We start from the raw sequence: 24000 nt of genomic DNA, 5'->3' as shown, positions 1-24000 counted from the left end.
TTAATTCTGAAATTACCGAACTTCCGGTGTCCACACTTGTCAGTGGACACACCCAGACTTCTTATCTCTGTATTATACACAAGCATATTTTAATCACACGCAAACTGAACAGGAAGTCCCAACATTTTGCGTCACACAACTCTCCCTCCTGTTTGCACACAGATTTTTCTGCAGCTCTTGTGAATTATTAAACACTCTGCATTTAGATGTCAAATATTGCTGATGATTCTAAGGCTGCACTTCACTGACAGCAGACATATAACACTCTAATGACTGAGTGTGTTTTACTGAAATCACTGCTGAGTAATTATTTGACAAAAGTTAAAAATGCAGCACTGGTTCAACATGTAATCAGGTATATAGGATATTTCTTATGCAAATAGTACACATAAATCTATTTAAAAATGAATGAAACAGTCTCGCCAATCAACTTCTTTAGACATGGTAGCATTATCTTTCATATTTACAAGCCCACTTGAAAAATACATAACCTATCACCTAAAACTAGAGTGGTAAGCTTGCAGAAGGTTCCAGATGGATGTCGTTTATTTCGCAGACCTTCTATAACCCCGCATTGTATAAAACGACACTGATAAACGGTTTAATCTCGCCTCAATTTAATTAAATGCAAATAAAACTATACAAAATGCATTTTTAAAATTTGCTTCAGAACACAAAACTTGGAATGAAAACAGGACATTGCTAGCACTAAAAAAAACCTTCAAAAGTCAATATACAGAATGTGTACAAACAAAATAACATGTATGGTAAATAAAAAAGTAATACTGACAACTTTGATGTTCCACATGTACAGATCCAGCAAATCCAGATGCTCCTGAATGCATCATTTACAGAAACAGGTAAGTAATATTATGTTTTTTTGTGTGAAAATATGAAATTTTCCTTCACTCTTTTCAAATCGTTGAAATCAATCATTTTCTGCACTGAACTGTTCCCAAATAAACGGAATGAATTGCATGCAGTTTTGTTAACCTTCTAAACTTCACGTTCCCTGCTATCCTCATTATTTCAAATAATCTGATCTTAGTTCAAGCATTAATTCAAATACTGTGTCTCCTTGTCTGCAGAAGGGATTGACTCCCACTTTAGCCCCGGCTGAATGCTTTAAATAAAACTGAATCAGAGAGTCAACAGGATCCTTCAAACACATCCACTGTCATCATCTCAGCCCCGAGGAGCCGAGGAGTTTGTGTCGCGGCTTTAAGATTTCACCTGGCCGACACGCCAGACAGGAAAATGCTGAGATACAAACAAAGGCTAACAAATTGCCAAAGTCCCTGGGTGCTATTCCCCTGAATGAGCCTCCAGGTCTGTAATCAGAACATTTCCATCTGATTCTGTTGCCTGGGAGTTGGTCTGTCTGTAATAGGCGCTGCCAAGCGAGGGGAAGCCACGGAAGCGAGCCGGGTTTCTCTTGTACAGGAGCCACATCGCCCCTGCCAGCAGAGCGAAGATCAATACTGCCACCACCACTGCAGCAGGGATGATGCCATGATGCAAACCTGCAAGAAACATTATGTTTTAGATCAAGGTGAGGCAACTCATACCCAGAACTCAGAAATAATCAAAATGTTTTTGGCTAACAATCTGAAAATAATTAACTCGGTATGACTAGCATACATTGTTCCCTGTGTGCTGGTGTTTATTGGACTAACTCTAATAAATATGTCTAAGTACTGTTTTCAAAGTCAGTTTTTATAACAGTTTACCATTAAGGGGTTCCACCTCCACCTCAGAGGCTACATCTGCAAAAGACGAAACACACTGAAGCTTAGTACATTGCATCATAAATCATCTTTGGCATTCAGGACAGCTAACTGCATGCCAAAAATAAATTAATAAATAAATTATACATTGTGGCAAATCTTCAGTGGAATGTGTCCTTCAGAAACAGACACTAACAATCACAAGCACATTGTTAGAATACACAAAGTAGCATCCATCAAAAGGTTTGTTTCTGTGATATTGGCAATTACAAACATTAATTTTCACACTCACGTACTGAATTGCTCATATGGAAATTCATCTAAAATTTACTTTTGTCCAGTAAATATTGTTATTGGTTTCAGTTTCCGTGTGCTAACCCAAAGATTATCATCCGACCGCCCCTTCACAAGGTGTCCTTGTCTACCTGAGACAGTTTTGCAGATGAAGCCGAGCTGCCCTCCGCATGTCGATAGACGCCACACGCCATCCATCACCCTGGTGGTAACACAGGTGTCTGCGGTGAGCTGTTTGGTGTCTGGGCCTTTATCTGCCCAGTTGGTGTAGTCTTTGGGTGAACCATCAACCCAGGCCATCGAATCAGCTGGAAGCAAAGTTTCACAGTTTACAGAAATTTGATTGTTATTCATTGCTTGAACGTGAGTCGGGAATTCTTACTGTCAATATTGAAGTACATCCCCAACCAAATAGTGCGGTGAAGGGACCCAGATGACCACAGCTGCTCCAGAACAAAGCGGTTCTCTGTCTCACTTTCGATGGTCAGGATGTCTGAGGTGTTGACTGCAGGGTGAGAGAGGGACAACCAAGTCCCAACTTCAATTATGAAGACGAGCTCGGGTTTCTGTTTTATGCTTGATTAGACTTAATGTTTTATTTGAGCAGGATTCGAGGTTGTTGTACCTATCACAAAAATACTCAACATAATTTCTACACAAAACTGTGAGTTATGCATATATTCCAATGACAAATCAAAACTACACTTTGTAAAAAAAAGTTAAAATTAAAAAACTGATGGATCAGTTGTTAATCTGAATGTCAACCTTATTTATGTAACACTTTATGCAAAGTCGCAACAAAGCCTCGCAAATGTTAAACATAACAAAGAGTAGTAAAATATTAAAATAAGACGACCATAAAACCACCATCCAAGAAGTTGATGAGGCGAAACCAGGATTAATTTTACTATCTGTTTCATCAAGTCTAGACATCTTTAAGTTCTGGCTTTACTGGTTATGTGGTTCTTGGACTGTGTCTAAAATGTCAAACAAAACATTAAAAAGAAACAAAAACCAAATAAAAGTACAAAAGTTCTCAAAAGGCACTTTAAAGAATCCACATTTATCTGATAAATGGGAATAAATGGGAATCCTCCATTACTCATTTGACAAGTCCAAGAGTAACAGACTTTGAAATAGAGCTGATCTAAGTTTGTCTATGTGCCACAAATTTTCTGTTGGTCAATATGACCAACAGAAAATTGGTGTTTTGTATAATGCTTTGGAGCTAGGAACTAGTCGAGCTAGGCTAAAATAAGTCAAGCTAAGTGGACATTGATTAAATATTAAATACTATCTCTGTAAGACAGAACGTGCATAATTGCAGGTTTACAGGGAGTAATAACATATGTTTTGCTTTTAAGTGTAATTTTAGTGTTGGTGCTTAATGTTGAATACACTTTCTGATATAGAAATGCAGTTTTATTGCAACTGTTTGTGAAATGAAACCGCAAGCAACGGTAGGTGAAGATAATTTCAGTTGATTTTCAAAAGAAAACTTATTGCCTAATCAGATGACTGTTGTTCATTCATAAGGCCTAATGTCCTATACAAAAACATTTGATAACTAACAAACTTTTTTTTCTGGTTGCGATTGCTGCTTTTTAAAATTGTACTGTTCTGTCTTTGCAACACGATGTCGTATTTCAAATCAGCTTGATCTTTTTCACATACAGAGGAGGGTGATTTTAATTTTATTTAGTGAAATAGTTGTATTTCCTGGCTGCACTGGATTAATAGTGACACAAGCAACTGAAGTCTCATCTTGTGAAAACTCACCTTTCTGTTTGCAGCGGGTTCTTGACTCTTCAAATGTGAGTTTCTCAACCACCGGCTCAAAGTCGTAGCAGCCTTGTCCAAACTTCACCCAGGTGTGCGGACAGGACATCTCGTACGAGACAAATGGTTTACTGTCTGTGAGAGGAAGAAGTGAGTGTGATTTTACCCGTCTGATTACAGATAGCGTTGAGTGTTCGGGTGTTTTCACGCTTCATCACAAAAACGGTACTGACTGGGCAGGGGAACGTGACACAGCGCTCCTGGCAACGGAGTCTCACAGTCTGCTCTCCGCCAGCCTCCGTTCACGTCAATGTACACACACTCTCCAGTCACAAAGTCATCATCGTCATCATCAGCTGCGTCCCAGTGCGTGTACACTGTGTCACTGCCGTCTGACCACTTGTAATTGATGCCACTCTGGAAGGATTCACAGTCACCAGCATGTTTGTCAGAAAGCTCCACGAGCAAAACAGGATTTTATTGAGATTTTCAAATCAGGTTTTGGTTATTTTTCTACCAAGACATGTTTGTATTTGAAGTTTATTTTTTATCTTTATTGCTTATGGCATAATAAGTAACATGGCAAAAGGCAGTGATACGACCAAAGTGCTATGGTTAGTTCGTAGTTCCTGTATTAACACGTGTGCAACCAGGCGAAAGAACAGAGAAGGTGATTTATGGGGAACTTTCTCACTTCCTTTGTTTATTTCTCTCTTTTTCCAAAGTCAGCCCATGAAGGCTGAGCAATGACTAACTCCAAATGTTAATTCTCTGACTTTTAAGTGGGAAAGTACATGCCTGCATAATGTACACATAGTACAGCCCCTGAGATTCGCAAGAGACAAGAGAAACTATGAAAAACAAACTGAACAAAACAGGTTGTGTTTAGCTGTGGCTAGATGTCCATTTATGGAATCATTTGGGATTTCCCATAATACTTTGCAAATCAGACGAGTGGGTAACATTCTCTTATAGGAAGATTTGGGTTAAAGCTATATATTTTTTTCCTTTGAATTAAGTTTTCCTCGCTTGCACTCACACACTCAGGCACTATTAAAACCTAATCATGAGTGCGGTGCAGCAGAGTAAGTCCAAAGCAGAGTTGACACCGACTCACATATCCACAGTGTCACACAGCAGACATTCACAAAGCAAAGCAAAACAAAAGGTACGCACGTCTTGACTGTACAGTCCAATCCAATGTGGGCCGTCCAATCTGTTGACAAGGACAGTAAGGAAAGCCTGGTGGTAGGCATCTGTAATGCTCACTAGCTCAGAATCATTTTCTATGCACATGTGCATCGCGTCGTACCAACTCATGTTGCCAGACACAACCTTGTAGGTGCTGCTCCTGTACTCAATATTGTCAGGAAGAGGGTGGTGATAGGAGTGGGTGGGGGGTTTGGATGTGTCTGCAACCAGAAAAAAAAAAAGGTACTTTGGACATGGTGCCAGAAACACTGGTAATATGTATCAGAATGATTATTTCACTGTGTTAATGTTTGGAACAAAGCGTGTTCTAGGATATGTTTGGGATTTCATGCACCGATCTGATTTGGAAAACTAAACATCGATTTCCTGGAGTCATTACTGAAAGTCTCCCAGGTGAAACTTGGGGTCTTCCAAGGTACAGTCTTGGAAGACAGTCTGGTTACAGTCTGGTTTTCAGATGAGCTATAAAGATGCTAACTTCCTACTATCTGTTATTAATTATACAGATCCTGGTGGTAGATTCTGCATTAAGTCAAATAGTTTGGTTGAGGTTACATCAATACTAGAATGAGTCGTACGCTGCAAATCTGTAAGGTCAAGCGGTCAAACAACAAAAGAAAGAAAGCACACAAGCTCAGAGAAACGATGACGGACTGATGAGAGAGAAATTAAAAAAAACCCAGAGAGATACATACTCAGTCTTACCTTGAGGTTTTTGACAAACAAAGCCATACCCGTTCTCGCTGCACTTCTCATCATACCATTTCCCAGTGAGGTGGAAATTGTGGTTGTTTGACAAAACCGTGCAGAGCGGTTCATCGGCAGCCCCACTGAGCCAGTCATCCTGCTGAGAGGTCAACGCAAAGTGTCACAAAGCTATGGCCTCCTGACTTCCCAATACGTATGATCCACATGTTAGTTCGTGTGCACATGCTCGTCTGTATTACATGCTAATTTACTTAGTTTGATAAAAACAAACTTCACCAAACTCTGGGGCTTACAGTAGGATAACTCTTTGGTTCAACTGGAGACCAGTTGGTGTAGCTGACTGGTTTCCCATTGGTCCATTTCATCGTGTCCTCATCTCGCAGACCGATCCACACACCTACCGAGCTGCCCGGGAGCAGCATGGTGATGTAGGCTGCAGAAATCAGAAAAAATAAATAAACAAATAAATAAAACAGACTTTGAGAAGGAAAACAAAGCAGCACTGATGGTTTTTGTAGAAAGGAGACATCGTAGAGTTCACGCTGCCTCTACCTTGTTCAATCTCATCTTCTATGGCAACCAGGGAGCCTTGAAACAAAGAGCAGATGGACTGGGCGTCTTTCCAACTCTTCCCTTCGTTTGGACTGCCAGGAAGGTGAAGCAGGAGGCACTGCCAATACAAATATTAATCCCACACAAAACAGTAAGACTAACCAGTACTCTCAGAGCACTCAAGGATGTGAAGTTAAAAAGGTCAAAGATACAAAGATATTCTGGCCAAACATCTTTGTTAATGTTTGAGAGGAAGCAATAACACATCACGTAGTAATGATGTATCTACACCGACATCTCTTCCTCTTTTAGCATTATGTTAAAGGGGTGAAGAGCAACCAAAGCCACAACCACTTCCCCCTCCTTTTCAAAATGACTGATGCTGTATAATCTTGAGTTTTTACTCACTGCATTTCCCAAATGGGACTTTAGGGAAACATTTGATCTGAGCAAAGAAAAAACAAACAAATGCTATGACAAGGACCAGCTGGTTTATTCTCGTGTTGACAACATCACTCAGAAATTGCAAACACGAACATCCTGCTTCGACCTTAAAGGCAGCAAAGAACCTGCCGATGGTTTCAGGTCTGTGGGAGTGCAGTTCGTTCTTAGTTTTGTTATAGAAACAGTGGTAGAAAAAGGAAAGTCCCCATCCAATCCTGTGTAGAGCTTAGTCTTTCAAGCAATAATAAAAAATGACAAGATTGTGAAATTATTTAAATTGCATCTCGTGCGCACACAAAACGGCAGCAGATTCTACCATGTTATCACTCATTATGCAAAGATTAAGCCAGATTATAATAAAAGTATACAGAAATAGGTCCACTTGTTGACTCAAAAGTTATGCAAGAACGAATTAGAAAAATAGTTTTCTCTAAGACTTTATCGGGCGCTCGTTGTGGAGGAATTTTGGCACATTCCATTCACGGCATTGGTTGAGTCCTTTGGGATTTGCAGACATTTGTTTCTGCACAGCATTTCAATCAGGCTGAGGTCTGAGTCATTGCAGGACTTTGATTCTTTCTCTTTTGTTTGTTTCAACAGACATTTTGTAGCATATTTGCTACTGTGTTTGGGAGAACTTTGTCCTGGTTCACGACCAACATTAAACCAAGCTTCAGCTGTCAGACAAGATGTCCTCACTTGACTCGGGAGGATACAAACAATGGTAAAAACAACCTGATCTTTTTTGGCACTAGTTGTACGAGCGCTAATTTGTACCTTGTGTCCAAAGTAGAGCCACTTCTCTGGACACGCTCCAATGTAGTGTGGCTCCTGGGGAGTCTCCACCACAGACACCGTCCTTCTCTTGCACACGTAGCCGTGAAGTTCGCTGCATTTCTTTACCGACCACTTCCCTGCAACATCCGAGTGAAACTTCACCACTGGCCACTGCCATTTAAATATGAATGGGCACCGTTTGTCTGCCCGCGTTTACCTGTTGAAGACACGGAGAGACACGTCCCGCTTTTTTTCAGGTCACTGTTTAAACCGCCATCAGCCCAGTTCTGAAAATCTATCTCTGTTTTGTCGCTCCACCTGGAGAAAAGAGAAAATAGCACCGATATTGGTTCAAGCAAAGAAAATCTTTACAGGGGTTGATTTTCTGATCTTAATTATGCTGTCAGTGACTTGTTTATTGAATCTGGGTTTTACATCACTGCTTTTGACACAATTGACAGGAGATGTTTTGTGTGCATGTCAGGATTGCAGGTTGTTTACATTTTTTCAGTGTTTGTATTATTTACTCCCTTGTTTATTCATTATCAGTCATAGTTTTCTGTCTGTTGCTTTTGACCAGTCTTTTCTTAGTTGTTGCTTATGGCTTACACGAGATCACGTTTGTTGTTTACGGCTTGTATTTAGTTATTCTTTATCCCTTTAAATGTGTATTTTGTCTGTTTCCCAGTTTGTTTACTCCTTGCTCCTATTCTATCTATATCTCTCCCTCTCGGCCTCCGTTTGGCTCTCTTCTTTCAGCTGCATCCTGTTTCTAATTAGCATCGGTTCATTGTTTAGCAACCAAGCGCCGAGTATTTAACCCACTCTCTCTCAACTCACTTCTTGCTGGTCTCTTTCGTTGTCTCATGCTACCCAGTTTCTGTTTGTTCCCTGGCTCCCTGTCTGTCCTTTTTAATAAACATCATTCCTCATCAACGCCAAGACTATTAATCATGACAGTGCAGGCTTTAAATATGAAAGATGCGAAGCAGGAAGCAAGGAAGGAAATAAAGAAAGGAAGGATATATTGAAGGGAAAAGGGAGGAAGATGGACACAAAGATAGACAGAAGGAAAGACACAATAAAGGAGTGGAGGGAGACCACAAGAAAGGACATGAGGAAGTAAACTAAAAGGTCTTATAGTTATTGTCTTATTGGTGTAACATAGGAGGATGCAAGGAGAGATAGAAAGGAAAGAAAAGTTGAGAAGGAAGAAAGGATAGAAGAATATTTATGTAATGGCGTAAGGAATAAAATGTAGAAATATGTATATTTTTTCCTACCCAACTGATACTCACTGGAGGAAAATACAAAATCTTGTGTTGCCACAGCACTTCTCTACTTAGTTGTGAAATTTTAACACAGAGGAGATTAGTAAAACTTATAGGTTTTTTTTCTTCACTTTTTTATCCCCATTGTTCTTTGATTTATCCTGGATGGGTTTTTTTGGTTGTTTTTCTTCCCTTGCACTTGTTTTTTTTTTCTTCTTTTAGCTGAGCCTCTCTCCTTGCTGAATAGTTGTCTTTCTTTGAAACTTTTCCGAGCATGTTGATTTGCTTTGGGCCTCTTGGTCTTTTCTTCCTTTCTTCCTTTCTTCCTTTCTTTCTTTCTTTCTTTCTTTCTTTCTTTCTTTCTTTGAAAAATGCTACACTCAAGCTGAATGTGTGTTAATTGTGAGTCGGAAAACCTGGCTGGGTACGCTATCCGACGCGGTGCCAACTAGTATTCGCAACACAAGCTTATAACGATGCATTTATCTCAATTTCATGCATTGAATCACTGAGGGAACATGTTCACAGCAGAGGTTTGCATCACTTTGCATTCCTTTGGTTTAGTGTGTTAAAGAAGCTCACACAAAGGGTTTATTCTGCAACAGGCATATGGCTGTCATTCTGCATATTGAATCAAGGCCCTCTGGGACATCCAGCTTTCCAACTTGAAAGTTCCTCAGGCGTTGTGAACTTTCAAGTTGGAGAGTTCAGAATTTCAAGATGGGTCATTTTCAAGTTCCTATCTTGAACATTTTGATCTCTGACTAATAAACAAAAGTATGGCAAGTCTTAGGAAAACTACTTGAAGGATCATTATCAGTGGGAGTTAGCATTTTATCTTTCTAACAGGGTGATCAGCCTGACATATTACATAGATTTACACATTTTTCAATTTCCAGCCAACAAAATACCAGAGGTGTGACTTGCTGTTGCTGGTTGGAGTGTTTGATTTTTTCTTGGAAACTATAACTCGATTCTAGGAATGATGATCTAATGCCATCTAGGCTATTAGAAATGCAAATAAATAGTTGATTCCTGCAAGCTTGAGATGTTTGATTTGCCCAGCTGCCATACTGAGCGAGCTCAGATTCTAAGCAATCAAGTGCAATTCACCTTCAAAACAAATGCAAACTATATCTCTGGTTACATGAAAAACAAAATTCCATTTTCTACACAGATTTCTATATTAAATCCATTCAACAGATTTAAATACTCACACACCTGACCTCCTCTCCAGGTGGGCCAAAGGAAAGGCCAATCCACCAGTCGGTGTGTCCCAGGGAGAACTGTGAAAGGAGCAGGGATTAGCAAAAACTTTACTTACACTCCACAATAGCAAGCCCTTCTCACACGCATGAAAGATCACGGGCAGCCATTCAGGCACACTCCATGGTCCCTGATTCACTTCTTTCACCACCCTGTTTTGTTTCCACTATCCCCTCACAAGCCTCAGAGCCACAAGAGGCGTCTTTAGTCTGATCCAATAGGCTGCTGCCAACAGAAAGCTTTATTCTTACCCGTCCTGTTTGGGCACTCGAGCATTTAAGTGTCCGCATGTAAGAGCTCGTCGATGTGTTTCTGAAAACACTGGAGCTCGCGAGAGAAACGAGTGTTATTGTCTGCACGCTTGTTGATTTTCCAATGAGAGCATGAACTGAATAATGGCTTGGCAGTGCCATTGAGTGGCGGCAAACCTCTCTGATTAGACAGAGGCTGACTGTGTTTGTTTTCAGAGAGATAAAGCATCAATGTTTGTTTGGATTATTGGTATTCGTTGATGAAAGACTGAATAGGTGTCGAACGTTGCTTTACTTTAGGCGCTTAGGAGAATTACTTCAAACTTGCAAAGTGAACTACTTCTTTTATGTAGTTCACTCAAAGTGAAAATAAAATGCTAACAAGGCATTGGAATATTGTACAATAATGAGTATAAATACAGCTTTAAAGATATTTACAAGTGGCATCTTGTCGATGCTAATCAGTGTGTGAACAAGGCCGATGACAAACCCGTTGTAAGCGCTCCTTGATGAATTGTGACTCTTCCCTGGAGTGAATGGATAGCAGGTGGGCTCCCATCATCTGACAAGCCAAAGAGACTGCATGCCAGTTGTAGGGTTGATTAGCCAGCAAGTACTCGGCTCCTCGGTAAAACACCCAGGCCTGGCTCTCTGTGGGGGGAGGAAACACAGAGAGAAGATGTCTCCAGAGAACAAAATACAAGTGACAAGTTAGTTCACTATTATCATTGCTGATTAATTTATGATCGAAGGTCTTTACCTGACGACCAAAGGATTTACTTAAACTTACTCAAAACACTCTGAGGTCATAAGTTGCACCAGGTAGACTCTATTAAAGTAATACGCAATATTTGTGATCATTAACGCAATGACGAGATGAGCTGTGAAAAATCCTAGCTGTCCCATCCTCTTTCATTTCTTACCATTTTTCTCAATGTACTCTCAAAAAAATCACAGACTTCCCTAGATGGTTTATTATAAACTGCATCGTATTGAATGAACACAGCTCTACAATCTGATTGCCCACATTCGCTCCACTCTCTCTCTGGTCCTCTCTCCCAAGCTGTTCTTCCTACATCTGCCATCTCCGAATCTCTAAACTGTTCCCCGGTGATTTCAGCAGAATAAGTGCAAAACCTAATCAGAAAGACGAAACCCTCCACCTTCCTGACATCGGCTCACTGGTGAAAACCCCTGATCACCTTTGTTGTAAACCATTCTCTCCAATCTGGCCATGTCCCCTCCGTCTTAAAGACCCAGTCACGCCACTCCTCCAAAAATCCATCCCACTCTCTCCATCTCTGATGCAGAAGAACTGGTCCATGCCTCTGTCTTCTCCAGACTGGACTATTCCTAGCAAGAACCTGCAGAGGCTCTAGTATAACTCTGCATTTAGCTCCTGATGAGAGTGAACAAACGTGACCAAAGTACTTCCATCCTCCTCTCTCTCCACCAGCTTCCCATTTCCACCAGGTTTGAATTAAAGATTTCCTTCCTCACATGCCAATGCAACTATGGAAATGCCTCCACTTATCTCAAAGAACTGCTTAACCCACAAAAAACAACTCGCTCAAGCCTTTTCCACACACCCAAAACCAAACTGCTGCCTTCTGCCTGACACTCTGAGGGCATCACAATCCTTTCAATAAAGGTCTCAATAAGACAATTCTTTGTAGCTGATCTTTGGTTCACTTTCTTGCATATTTGTTTTAATCTCTTTTATTTATTCATTTATTAAATAAATGTTATCCATTGTAATTGTTTATTTTGTTTTTGTAGTGCTTGATTTAAAGGCAATTAGAAATGAAATCTGTTATTACTATTATTATTATTATCATCATCATTGTATGAGTTTATGGGGTTCATAAGTTTCTTGCGTCTTCCTACTCCTTTTCGGGCATGTCAAGATTACTGTGATACAAAAATATGTGTCTTTTGCATTCCTTGTTCCTGTGCATAATTTTATACTACTATCATGTTCGAAATAGTCAAATCACCATTATTGTAACAATCTTGCTATTTATTGACGTAATGCATCATTTCAGAAATGAGCTCCTTGAGGAACGCAAGTTGTTGTCCTACAAAGATGATGGATTCATTGAAAACCAACGTCACTGTGGTGGTGCAGAAATGTAGGAACCTCTTCTGTTTAAGCAAACAGAAACACGAATATCTAGATGCTGCATTAGTGGCTCTAAGTCAGTTTTCAGCTACAGATGTTTTCTTATCTTACATCCGGACGCTCTAGTGTGACATCTAGTGGCAATCAATTGTGAAATTCATCTAAAGTCCCAAACAAAAATCTTTTTACTCACGTTCAGTGTACCAGTAAGGCTTCTTCAGCTTATCACCTGCAGTGCGAAACAACGTTTACTAAACCAGGCGGCAAAAATGTGTGTTTATATATGATGCCAATGGCGTGGAGGGGAAAAAGTGTGAGCACGTTTACCTCTGGACAGCTTGCAGATCCACTCATGTTTGGCATCACAAGGCCGTGGCATCATGTTGTTAGTCAAGTCGCTGTACACAGCGCAGTCCCTCCTGTCATCCTCCTCGTTCTTATCTTCAATGAAAGACGTCACTATCTGCACAAAGATTGGCCTGGCTGGTATAAAAGCTGTAAAAACTGTCCGTTTTCTACATATTACAGCCCAGACAGGCTTTCTGCGAGCTGCGGCAAACATCTCTGTGTTCTTACTGGAGAGCCGTCGGACCACTCCCAGGCTCCAGGGTGGTCGGGGTCTCTCTTATTTAAACCAACCCAGAACCAGCGGCCCTCTGTTCTACAAAATAATACACAGGGGAGAAAGGGAAAACAAGCACATGGAAATTTAACGCTACATGAGACTGGTTTCCCTTTTGAAAAAAAACTGCACACATCAACATACAACACTGGCTCCTATCAGAGAAGTCATTAATTTCATAGCAATAAAATGCCTTATTAATATTAATACATGGTACTTTTTGTATAATTAAGTTGTCAACTTTGTTATGAAAGTTTAGAAACCTGTTTTTTTTTCTGTTCTCATATAATCCCTTAAAATTGGAAGAAAAGAAAAATACCCAATTTGTGTATGTAGGAGTGTAGCACCCAAAAAGGGGAATCTGCTTTTACTGTGTTTCAAAGCTAGAGAAAAAAAATGCATATTTTAATCCTCACAACAACAGTTCTGCACCACTGAGCCTCAAGGGGCGATACTAACCCTTCAAACATGGTGCTGAGCAGGTGCTTAACAAACACCTGCTCCTCGTAGTGCTGGAAGCTGGCCAGCTGAGCCCCGAGGGCTTGGCAGAAGAAGTCTGCTTCCACCCAGGAGCGCTTCATCAAGACTTTCTCATCGTGGAACACCTAGAAAAGCCACACATCAGGTCAGCTGCGCTTCAACTGGGGAAATACCGAACATTATGTCAGTGTTTTAGCATAGGTTCTGTGTGTGCCTTTAAAATGCGAAAAAAATATACGACAAGGAAGTGCAGGTACATTGCATCCCTGAGTTCGATGCCAATTCTGTACGTTTGTCCCCTGAAGCATTGGTATATTCTTATTACCTCCGTTTCCCTCCTTAAACACCTCCCTAACAAAACCAGCTTGTTACTTTTCAGCAGAGAAAACGTTTGTTTAAAAATTATATATCTATAACCTAATGGGCAATAACAAATAACACACAGGGGGGCAAGCTTTGCTTTTCACTTTAAAAGCAAAGTTTTTCAAATGAAAATGGTATATCAGCCTTTTTGTGCCTGATTATTTCTAACATGCATTTAATGAATTTTCTTATTGAATATGTAAAGGAGAGTCTCTGCATTTTGTGATCATACTATCTTATCTGGAAACTGATAAAATAGCACTTTATGAAAATAAGTGCCAGCTACACTCACAGATGAAAAAAAACAAAATAATTGAATTTTATACCTTAAAACAGTGGAGCAGTCCAGAGTGTGATTCCCAGCCTGGAGGACAGGGGGCGTAAGCATCAATGTGGCGCTCTGGTAGGCCAGCATCACTGTGGCCGCTGCTCATCTTGCACACCGACGAAGCCTTGTGGGATTTGCAGTCTTTCACCTCCCAGTGACCCAAAGCAGGACCTCCAGACATGACGACACAGCCACCAGCACTGACTGGATGAAAGGGAAAGTAAGGGAAGGTTAAGGATTCACTGATATCTAAACCGGTGTTTTATTAACCGGTCTGTACCAGGCTGATGCTTGTTCCAGTTTGAGAAGGTGAGAGGCAGAGAGGAGCCGTTGTGAGGAAGCCATCTGTACTCCCCCTTCTTCTCCTGGTCCTTAAGGCCGATCCAGTAGTTCATGCTGCTGTTGGTTCCATTCGCGCTCAGCAGACTGTTGACGAAAGCCTGCTCAAACCTGCCGCAGTAAGGATGAGAGAAGAGGCTTGAGACAGACTTAAAAAAAAAAGTAGTTTTGTTAACATAAACCACTGGCTTAATGAATCACCTGTTCTCCACAGTGAGGAGAGAAGCCATGCAGTAATATCCCAAAGCCGCGTCTTCAAACGTCTGCTCATGACTAGTTACTGTGTAACAGGAGTGACCGTGTCTCTTCCAACCCTAGAAGAATAATCAGGAAATAAAAATAAAAAATCAATCAAATAACAGAATTTCAAAATGCTTTGAAAAATATATACACTAACAAATAAGTATTGTTAGTGTACTTATTTGTTAAGTACACTAACAAATAAGTACACTTATTGTACTTCCTTATTGGAAGTACAATAAGTGATACAGCTCTAGAACATTGAGACTTTCTATCTCAGGAAGCTAATAAAGATGCTAATTTCAAGTTTTATGAATTGCAACCAGGACGAGAGTTTTTCTTGAAAAACAAGAACCTACAACCATATTTTCTGATCTTGTATGTAGGTATGTGTGGGTAAAAAATTGATTCAATTCGATTCAATTCAATTCCTCCTATGTGCCTTTGAGTAATCTTGAGCAACAGCATTATTTAAAAGTGTGTGGTGCAGAAGAGAGGCTGTTTAGAGACATGGTGTGAATTTTCCTATTTAACCCCCATTAAAGCCTCAAACCGCAGCTGCCTTATGGGATCCAGAGGCTCACCCTCACATCTGCACAAAGACACATTTCTGAGCCTCAACTTTCCGCAACACAAACGACGCAGAGAAGACAGAGCTTTGCTTGGAGTACGTCAGGCAGGAATCAACAGAGACTGCTCGTGCACGACGGTTGATATTGTGCCCTTTGGGTAATTTTTTGGCTTTGTGTTCCTTTCGAACCAAGTAGCCTGATGACTCAGGAGACTGATATTCTTGTAAACAGAGTCAGGGAGAACCGTGAATGCCAGACAATACGTCAGCGGGCGGGTGAATCAGCTCTTTGTGCTTCTGAAGGGGCAACTTGTTGGACTAAAAGTCGAGCTGTAATGGGTGTGTGGCTCTTTGTGGTGCGTGTCCCGGCACACAGTACAGCCAATCCACCTTGTACACAACCCCCCTCCACCCCCCCCCCCTTTTTTCATAATAGATAGTTTTTAAAATAAACAATTTTTCTTTGAAATATTTCATCTACATAAGAAATTCAGGGCTGTATTTTTAGAGTAGAGAAGGAAAGAAAGAAACGAAGATAACTTGAATTATTCTTTTTTGGGATTTTTAAACATCTTCTGTAAACTTTGGAAGACGTTCAGCAACTTAAGTGTGAATGTTGTGTAACCATGTAATGAACCATGCGTCCTTCACCACTAATTTGAGCCCAGGTTACAGTGTGCCATCAATGACTCCACCTGTTTTGCTCCCAAACACACAGCAGGTAACTACATGCTGAAGGGTAAGTTGTGCATTCAGGCTCCTACCGCAGGGCATCCTTCATCCCAGGTTCCTCTGTGCTGAACTGGACTCTGGCTTTCTCTTCTGCATACAGCAGGGTGTTGCTCATCACACGGGGTCAAGAGCCAGTTACCTTTCTGTGACAGAGGGAAGACTTAAAATCTGATAAGGGCAGCAGCAAACTGCATAGCTATGTCTTAAAACGCCGCGTCTCACCTCTGTTTCCATTTTGACGCAAAGTGTCGAATCTGTCAGGTTGGGCACAGGCTGATACTGGTCCCAGAGAGTCAGAGCTACTGGTGAACCATCCGACCACTCTACACCTGGCGATGACCCCTGCTTCCACAAACCAATCCAGACCTCTGTGACTTCGCTGGAATCTGCCGAACACGAGAAAACAAGAAAAATTCAAATACCAACAGCAGTTCAAAATGAACTGCGACATCAGACAGAAAAATGGGCCTGTGAAGATCCAGGCGGAAGCTGGTGAGATACTTTGTATCTACATGCTCTGAAGGGCCACTCACTGTGGAAGAATTAAAAAAACAAAATAAATACAAAATATATATCTTCACAAAGGACAATGGCCCTAAACACAATGGCAAAATTGTTACCCAATGGTATAAGGACAACAAAGGCATTGTTCTGGAGTGGTCAACACAAATCCCTGCTCTCAGTGCCAAGACAGAAGCTTAAGATGTGTGTGTGACAAAATATAACAAACTGTTGTGTGAAGCTGGCTGAAGGATCGCCACAGTGTTTGACCACGATCATACTGTTTTAATGGGAATTCTACCAAATAAGAATTTTAAAAAGAACTCAGAAAATGTATGTTTTATTTCTGTTAAATTTATCAAATACAATAATTTTAATAATCCTGACTAACCTAAAACAGGAATGGCTAGTAAAAAAATAAATACAGAGTTGGAGTCTAATAAGTGTTTGCTTAATTCATTATTTGCTAAATTTGGTGGTTTTCTACCACAAAATAAAAGTTTATATTTGTATTTTGTATGAATTTATTTCTATATGTATAGCTATACGCTCTTTTTGAAACCTCTCCACGAGTGCCTTTTATTTTTTGTGCACCAAAAACCACCTGTCCATAAACTACTCTGACATTTTCATTTTAGCTAATTATGATGCATGAGTAGCCATGACTTACAGTACAGCTAAATACCTGGTAATTGTATCCTAATTTCTACAGGCTTGACTTGAAGAAGCCAGGCTCCCATGCAATTTTATGTTTACCCAATTTCCATAAACTTTTTATGGCTGACCATTATAAAAAATCACAAAATGAGTATATGATTAAGTATTATGTGTTCAAGAAAAAGAAAAGAATCCAATGTAAATCTAGCAGGAGTTTTAGAGAGAAGCATAGTCTTTCATTTGATCATCTACTACATGCCAATTGTTCCTTGGAACTAAAATACTGTTTTATTTTTGGAAAATGTGTTTATCTATGTTATTTTTCATTTTTATTATTGTTATTACTGAGTATATTTCATAAAATAATAGCAATATTGTCACATTCAGGACAATATTAAATAAAGCAGTCAAAGTCTGCTAAATGTTTTTCAAAGGGTCCTTCATAAAGATCAACAGAGGTTTTTCTCAAGACAGCCATTAAAATGACAAAAAAGTGAAAGATAATCATGATTCCTTGGCTTTAACCAGAGACCTTAAACATTTAGAAACACAAATGTTATCTGATAAAATACAGCAAGTCTGTTGTCTGACGCTCTTACGGTTAGCCAGCAGGTTAAGCAGCATCTCCACCTCTGACAAGGAACGGAGACTGATGAGCTTTGCCCCCAGAGAGCCACAGACTCGGGACGACTCCTTCCAGCTTCCAGACTCTTTTTCAGCCAGCACATGGTAGCAAAAGCCATTATGAGGCCACCAGCCATCAGCGCACTCGGTAGGGATGTACTGCCAGTTCTCTGAAAAAGGGAGAAGAACCAATATGTGCGAGAAATGAACCAAGACGACCAGAACAAGATGGACCAGAAACACAGGGTACGGTCAAAAGTTTCCTATCCAGCTGTACTGCACATGGGGAGGGACCTGGACTAAACCAAAAGCAACAACACGTATAAAAGCATGCCTTATGAGTAATCCCTGCTCTTAAGACTCATACCTGCCACGAGAAAAAGAAGGACAGCTCCCACCCTCTTTAATGACTTGCGTCTGTCTCTTGTGATTTACCAGAATCTCACCTAGTGGCTCGACTGTGCCGGTGTTGTTCGGTGTCTTCTTGCAGATGTAAGGCAGGGCGGACTCGCAGGAGAGACTCTGCCACTGGGCTCCATAGGCAGAGTTGTACACTCCGCACGGCATGTTAGTCTCTAGCGGACCAGCGGCTAGAGCTGAAGGGCAGAACAAATGTTGAGCCAAATGTTATCCCACACAAAGTTGGGAGGACAAGCAATTTGAGCAGCAGATTTTGTTCACAGATTCTTTTTAAATAAGCAATACCTGTAGTAAAATTCACCAGTGACAAGGGAGCACCATCGGACCATTTCCATCCGTACCCGTCCTTAAGGTGGTTCAGTCCAATCCACACCATCGCACCAACATTTGCCAGTCGATCTAACCGAAACATAACCCCAATAGGAGCGAAAACTGTTAAAAAAAACACCTAAACAGCATAAGCTTCAGCAAACGTTTCCTATGCGATGCCCACCTCGGATATACCTGTGCTCAGCCAGGCTGGTGATGCTCAACAGATCCCCTCCTTGAGCGCGGCAGGTGGCCAGCGCCTGGCTCCAGGTGAGGATGGTGTACAGGTTGAACTGGTAGCACGCGCTGAGCTCCTGGTTCGACTCCCAGAAATGATCGCAACTGGAAGCTAAAAGTTGGTAAAATTAGATACTTAGTAGCTGAGTTAGAGTGACTGGTTCTCAGTTTTGTGCATTTCATCCTCAAGTGTCTGTCACTGTTTTCACCTGCGTTTTGGGTGTATAAATGTTATTTATTGAACTTTACTACTTCCTTTTGTGATTGGTCTAGTTCATGGATTGGCAAAGTCCAGTTCTCCTACGCTACTATGAATGACTTGTCATCAGGGCTCTGCAGGGTAGAACGAAGTGCTGATAAGGGAATTTGGCCATTTGATTCAGCTGTGGCGGAGCAGAGATGAATCCAAAAGATGAATGCTGACGGCTCTCGGGGCCTGGCTAGGCACTACTGGTTCAGTATATTCATTTTCCCATGTAGGCAATCTATTAGGCTCATTTTAACTCCATGCTTCCCCACCCTTAAACCAAAGCTTGACTATTTGTTTTCAGACAAATAGACAAACTGCCTATGACTCTGCTTGCCTTTGTGCAATCATGACAGTGTTTGTTAGCTGGACTCATGTTACCTTTAACTGGACAGAAGCCCCATCTTTCAGACTGGTCGTAGCGATCAGTAGTGGCACACCAGTGAAGCTTATCCTCCCGTCCCTCAGTTGTACACTCAGCGTACCACTTGTTGTTGTAATTAAAAGGAAAAACACAAGAATATCCGTGTGCATTTCCCAAAAGAGTGTGGATTTCTACAAATCAAACATAACAAATTAGAAATGACATGGGCAGAACCTTGTATTTCTATAGCTTGATCAACAATTAATTCACCTTCATATGGATGTGAGCAGGGGCCTTCTTTGGGAGTGTTGTGCCTTTGCCACTCGTGGTAAATGTTCTTTTTTACCACCACCAAACGTCCAGAAACCGTCACCTTCCACTCTGACGCCCCATAGAGCATGTTTCCGTGGCAACGCCACCACAGCACTAGATGAGTAGCGTCGCACTCAAACATGCCCAATGGCTGCGTTGCGTCCGAAGTGTTAAGGCCCAGGCACATGCTGGAGCCTAAGTTGAAGAGTCGGTGCCTAGAGACCCACTTCCACAGCACGCGGCGTGTGGGACGCTCGCAATCGTCCAGCACCACATTGGAGCCGTTCACCGTCGCGCAGCGCTTCAGCGTAACGCTCTCCAGGATGAAGAAACCTTTTCCTGGAAGGAGAGGGAGCAGAGATACTCGCACGTGGATTGTTGGGGAGAAACATGCAGCAGTACAACAGGCAAACTTGGGTTTTTTTGGGCCTCAAAACTCTGTCACCAAGACAGAAACATTTTTTCACAAGAGGAATATAAAATTGTGAGCAAACAATTCCTCCACAAGTTACTGTGTAAATACATGCTGAAACCAGAAAAAAAGGGATGTGTGCCAATTATATAAGGAAGTTAATGAAAGAATGAGGAGAAATTCTAACTTCCTTCTTGTCACGACTGCATACCGAAGACTACACGGTTGTAGGTGAAAATAAACCTTTAACTTGTTTGTGTACTGAAAAGTTATTGTTTTTTAAAAGGTTTTATTGGCTCTAGTGGCCTTTATTTGATAATTAATTGACAGGAAAGTTGCTAATGAAATATGGAGAAAGACATGCGGCAAAGGTTGCCAGGCTGGGAATTGAACCTGCGACAGCGGCGTTGAGGCCTTAGTCCTCAATGCCGCCTTAGTCGGCCATGTATAGGTTAAGCACAACCCATACATTGGTTGTGCTTAACCCCTGTGCCACCACAGCACACCAAAAAATTATTGGTTTTAAAAGGAGTGTTCGGCAAGCAGAGAAAGGTATCAATCAAATGTCTGCATGACCAAAACTATTTTCAGTGTCCAGACGTCCTTGCTCTATTTTCACTGGGAAGAACTACGATGCAGCAAAATACAATGTACATAATTAAATATGTCCTGAAGTGGGATTTTATAGTGGATGAAAATAAAACTGCACATTGGAAATTGTCACACTTCACTGTTAAGCTGAAGTAAAAGATGCAACATTTTCAAAAATCCCATAAATTAGTGCCAAAACAGAGACGAATTGTGGTGCAGTTGAAATCATCAATTTTGTGGAAGTGATGACCAAAAATGCAAAATATTTAACAACTTAAATAAAGGAATAGGATTCCCCCCTTCCCCCACTCTCTCAGAAAGTTGTTTCTATTGCACTTTGCAAATTAGAACTGCAATCATAGAAACCAATGTGATCTGGAGTTGTAGCACATAAAGCAAAAAAAAAGTGTCTCATTCAACTGTTTGGGGCTTCATTTGTCTTAATTTCTAAAGCACAGTGTATAGTCCACCCGTAACAGCAATACGAGGAATGCTCGTGAGGGGTTTGCAAAAATGGCGCAGAGAAATTTTCTAAAGGTATCCCAAAGCAGCAGCTTGAGACTCCAGGATACCAGTTATTACAAAAGCTGTTTAAGTATAATGTATATGTATAGTATATAGTGTATAGTATAATGTAACCGGTTTTGGCCATGCAGACTTATTTGTGCTGTTTCACTTAAATATAAAGGTTCTTCCTTTTAAGACGATTTTAAAGTAACAGTTTAAGTGTCCTCAAAAACCTGCAGAAACCCCAAATTACTCAGTTTAGCAAATTCCAAAGTTACACACGTCATAATTGTCCTATGAAAGAAAAAAATGTAAATAAACAAGTGATGGTGTGCTTTTCTCTTTAGCAGCTTCAGATGGAAAAAAAAGGTTGAAAATAATTTAAAGTGCCTGTCAGAGCTTAGAGCATTTTTCCACTGCACCTAAATTAGCCCAGCTACTTTCATGCCTCTGCCTCAAATATTTGGTTTTTTTCTTCTTCTTCTTTTTGCATGAAACTGCTTGCACTTGGATTGAATGGGATTCTTGAGGAAACACAATTGGACCTGTTCTGCCAGGAGGTCCGAAGGCAGCTATTTTGGTACTGCTTTTTTGACCTTTCATTCAATTTAGTGCCCAATTCTGGTCCTCTTAGAACCACCCACTGACCTGTGACAGGTCAGTGGGTGCTAGTGTTGACTCTGCTACTACATCTTTAAATTAGGCCGTACCTTTGGCGAGTCATTTGAATCGGGTGTTTTGCAAAAGGGAAACCTGGAGAGTTTAAGAGAATGATAGTCCACTCCTCACTTTTACTTAAGTTAACTAAAATAGTTTAGAAATCATGAGTTGCTTTAACTGTGTTTAACTGAGAAGGTTGCACTGATCAAACTTTCTCTAGCCAATAACGATTTCTGACTTTTAAATTCAAAGACAGTGCATGAAAGTGCATGCAGACAGCTAATGAATTCAAAGACTGACATTAGAACAAATTCCTAGTTCGTTTGGTACATTTTGTCACTAATGAAACAGAAGTAGTGATTTTATTTAGTACTGAACTGATAGGTATTTTCCGACAACCTACGTAAAATGAACCACAGACAACTTATGTGAGTTTTTACCAAGTACCGGACCATTCCCATTAATCAGATATAGGTCAATCCCAACCTCTGGCGGATTAATCATTGAATCTTTTAGTTGCATCATTAATACAATTACTCTTTACTTGAGTAAAGTAACCAAATAACATTATAAGTTTTAATTATTCACAGGTCAAACGTTTCAGCTTTTCCTGTGCTGTATGTCACATCATTTTTTCCGAAGGTCTTGTACGTTTTCATTAGTTTTCTCAGGCAAAAAAATAAAAGCTGCAACACCAAGTTCCTTTAAATCAGAGCTACAAACCAACTTGCTCAGAGTTGCCTTTGATTAGAAGTAAGTTGAACGTTGATGTGTATTTGCTTGATGATTTTACAAAACGTAATGTTTTATTGCATGTTTCATAATTGGTGACTGTGTGATGTTCTTATGATGTAAACGTTCTCTGAACTGCCTTGTTACTCAAAATGTGCTACACAAATAAACTTGACTTGTTTGTTTGAAGCTGGACCTTCTGTGGCTCTCATGACTGCAATCAAAGAACCACTACAGGAAAGGAGGAAGGTCTAAAGACAGCGGTATTTTTAGTCACACACAACACAGCAGCGAGAACACACATCCTACCCGACCTTAACATGAAGCAGCGCAGTTATAAAATATTCTGCCTGCAATTAATCTGTGCAGCCTGGACGTACCACGCAGGGCTATGAAAGAAAGACAAGCGGTCTGCAGCTGGAGGATGGATAATAACTTACTGTAGAATTCGGCGAGCTGGTTTTCCCCCAGGACCTCATCGTCCTCCTCGCTGTTACACAGGGAGCTTCTCGACAACAACAACACAGTTAAATAAATAAGCGCCACAAGAGCAGCGACCGAGTCCATACATCGACAGGATCGCAGAAACATTTCGACAGATGGCTGAAATGTTGGAGAGCCGAGCGTCTGCACATTCCGGGGCTCCGCGTATTTTCGGGCTCGCTGCTTTCTTTTTTTTTTTTTTTTCCTCCCCCCCCCCCTTCTGTCTCTCCCTTCTAGAAAACTTTCTCCGGAGTGAAGTTTTTCTGCGGGGAACCAGCAGCGACGTCACGTCTGACGGAGGAGCTGCTGCTGCTGCCGCTGCCGCCCGGGTCCGAGCGCTGCATTCCTGCCGCTCTGCTGTGTTTTCACTGGGACACGGCCAGTCGACTTTTTTACTCCCAAAAGACAAAAAGTCCATAAATATAGGGCGAACGTACTGGGAACATCCGCCGAGGTGTTAAAGACTTTTCTTTGATGGTTTCCCAACAGCAATACGGGGAACGCTCGTGAGGGGGTTGCAAAAATGGCAGAGAAATGTTCTATAGGTATCCCAAAGAGAACCATTCGTGACATCGAAAAGTAAATGAAAGGACGGAATAAAATTAATATTTACATTTCAAGATCTCTTAAAGTATTATATGAGAACATTTCAAGGATATAATTTATGTAGACACGATTCGGCAAAGTAAGCCAAAAATAAAAGGGGACTCCTTTCAACATAACATTTTTGTAACAAAATTATTTAAACTCAAGCTACAAAAAGTTGCATCATTTTTGTTCTTTGAGCTTCATGACACAAGCTTGTGCTTCTAGACGGTTTCCTGCAATTTGAGTTTTCAAACTTTTAAAGATGCTCTTCTACCTGT

At 40.8% G+C, this 24000-nt stretch overlaps 1 protein-coding gene across 2 annotated transcripts; it reads right to left on the bottom strand.

Annotated features, from left to right (window-relative positions):
• Positions 1-595: 595 nt before the first annotated feature.
• On the bottom strand, positions 596-23745 carry pla2r1 (phospholipase A2 receptor 1). Of its 2 annotated transcripts, none has more exons than XM_008404456.2 (30): positions 23092-23745; positions 19708-20088; positions 19455-19628; positions 18774-18938; positions 18566-18679; positions 18307-18456; positions 17836-18030; positions 16301-16464; positions 16111-16221; positions 14737-14849; positions 14477-14646; positions 14195-14400; positions 13485-13630; positions 12980-13064; positions 12731-12866; positions 12597-12632; positions 10772-10932; positions 9986-10050; positions 7711-7811; positions 7494-7630; positions 6273-6390; positions 6014-6153; positions 5718-5856; positions 4977-5212; positions 4034-4217; positions 3801-3935; positions 2404-2526; positions 2153-2329; positions 1731-1766; positions 596-1523 (listed from the first exon to the last, which is right to left on the bottom strand). In XM_008404456.2, exons 1-30 carry the CDS (start codon positions 23240-23242, stop codon positions 1306-1308), a joined length of 4467 nt encoding a protein of 1488 aa, XP_008402678.1. In that variant the 5' UTR covers positions 23243-23745; the 3' UTR covers positions 596-1305. The 2 variants fall into 2 exon arrangements, with proteins under 2 accessions (XP_008402678.1, XP_008402677.1); XM_008404455.2 differs by having other exon boundaries at positions 5718-5859; positions 23092-23744.
• Between the last annotated feature and the right edge of the window lie 255 nt (positions 23746-24000).

The sequence above is a fragment of the Poecilia reticulata genome, linkage group LG3, assembly GCF_000633615.1.
Source record: "Poecilia reticulata strain Guanapo linkage group LG3, Guppy_female_1.0+MT, whole genome shotgun sequence".
Classification (NCBI taxonomy): Eukaryota; Metazoa; Chordata; class Actinopteri; order Cyprinodontiformes; family Poeciliidae; genus Poecilia; species Poecilia reticulata.
Note: the sequence above shows the minus strand (reverse complement) of the source record. Positions and strands in the feature narration are given on the sequence as shown.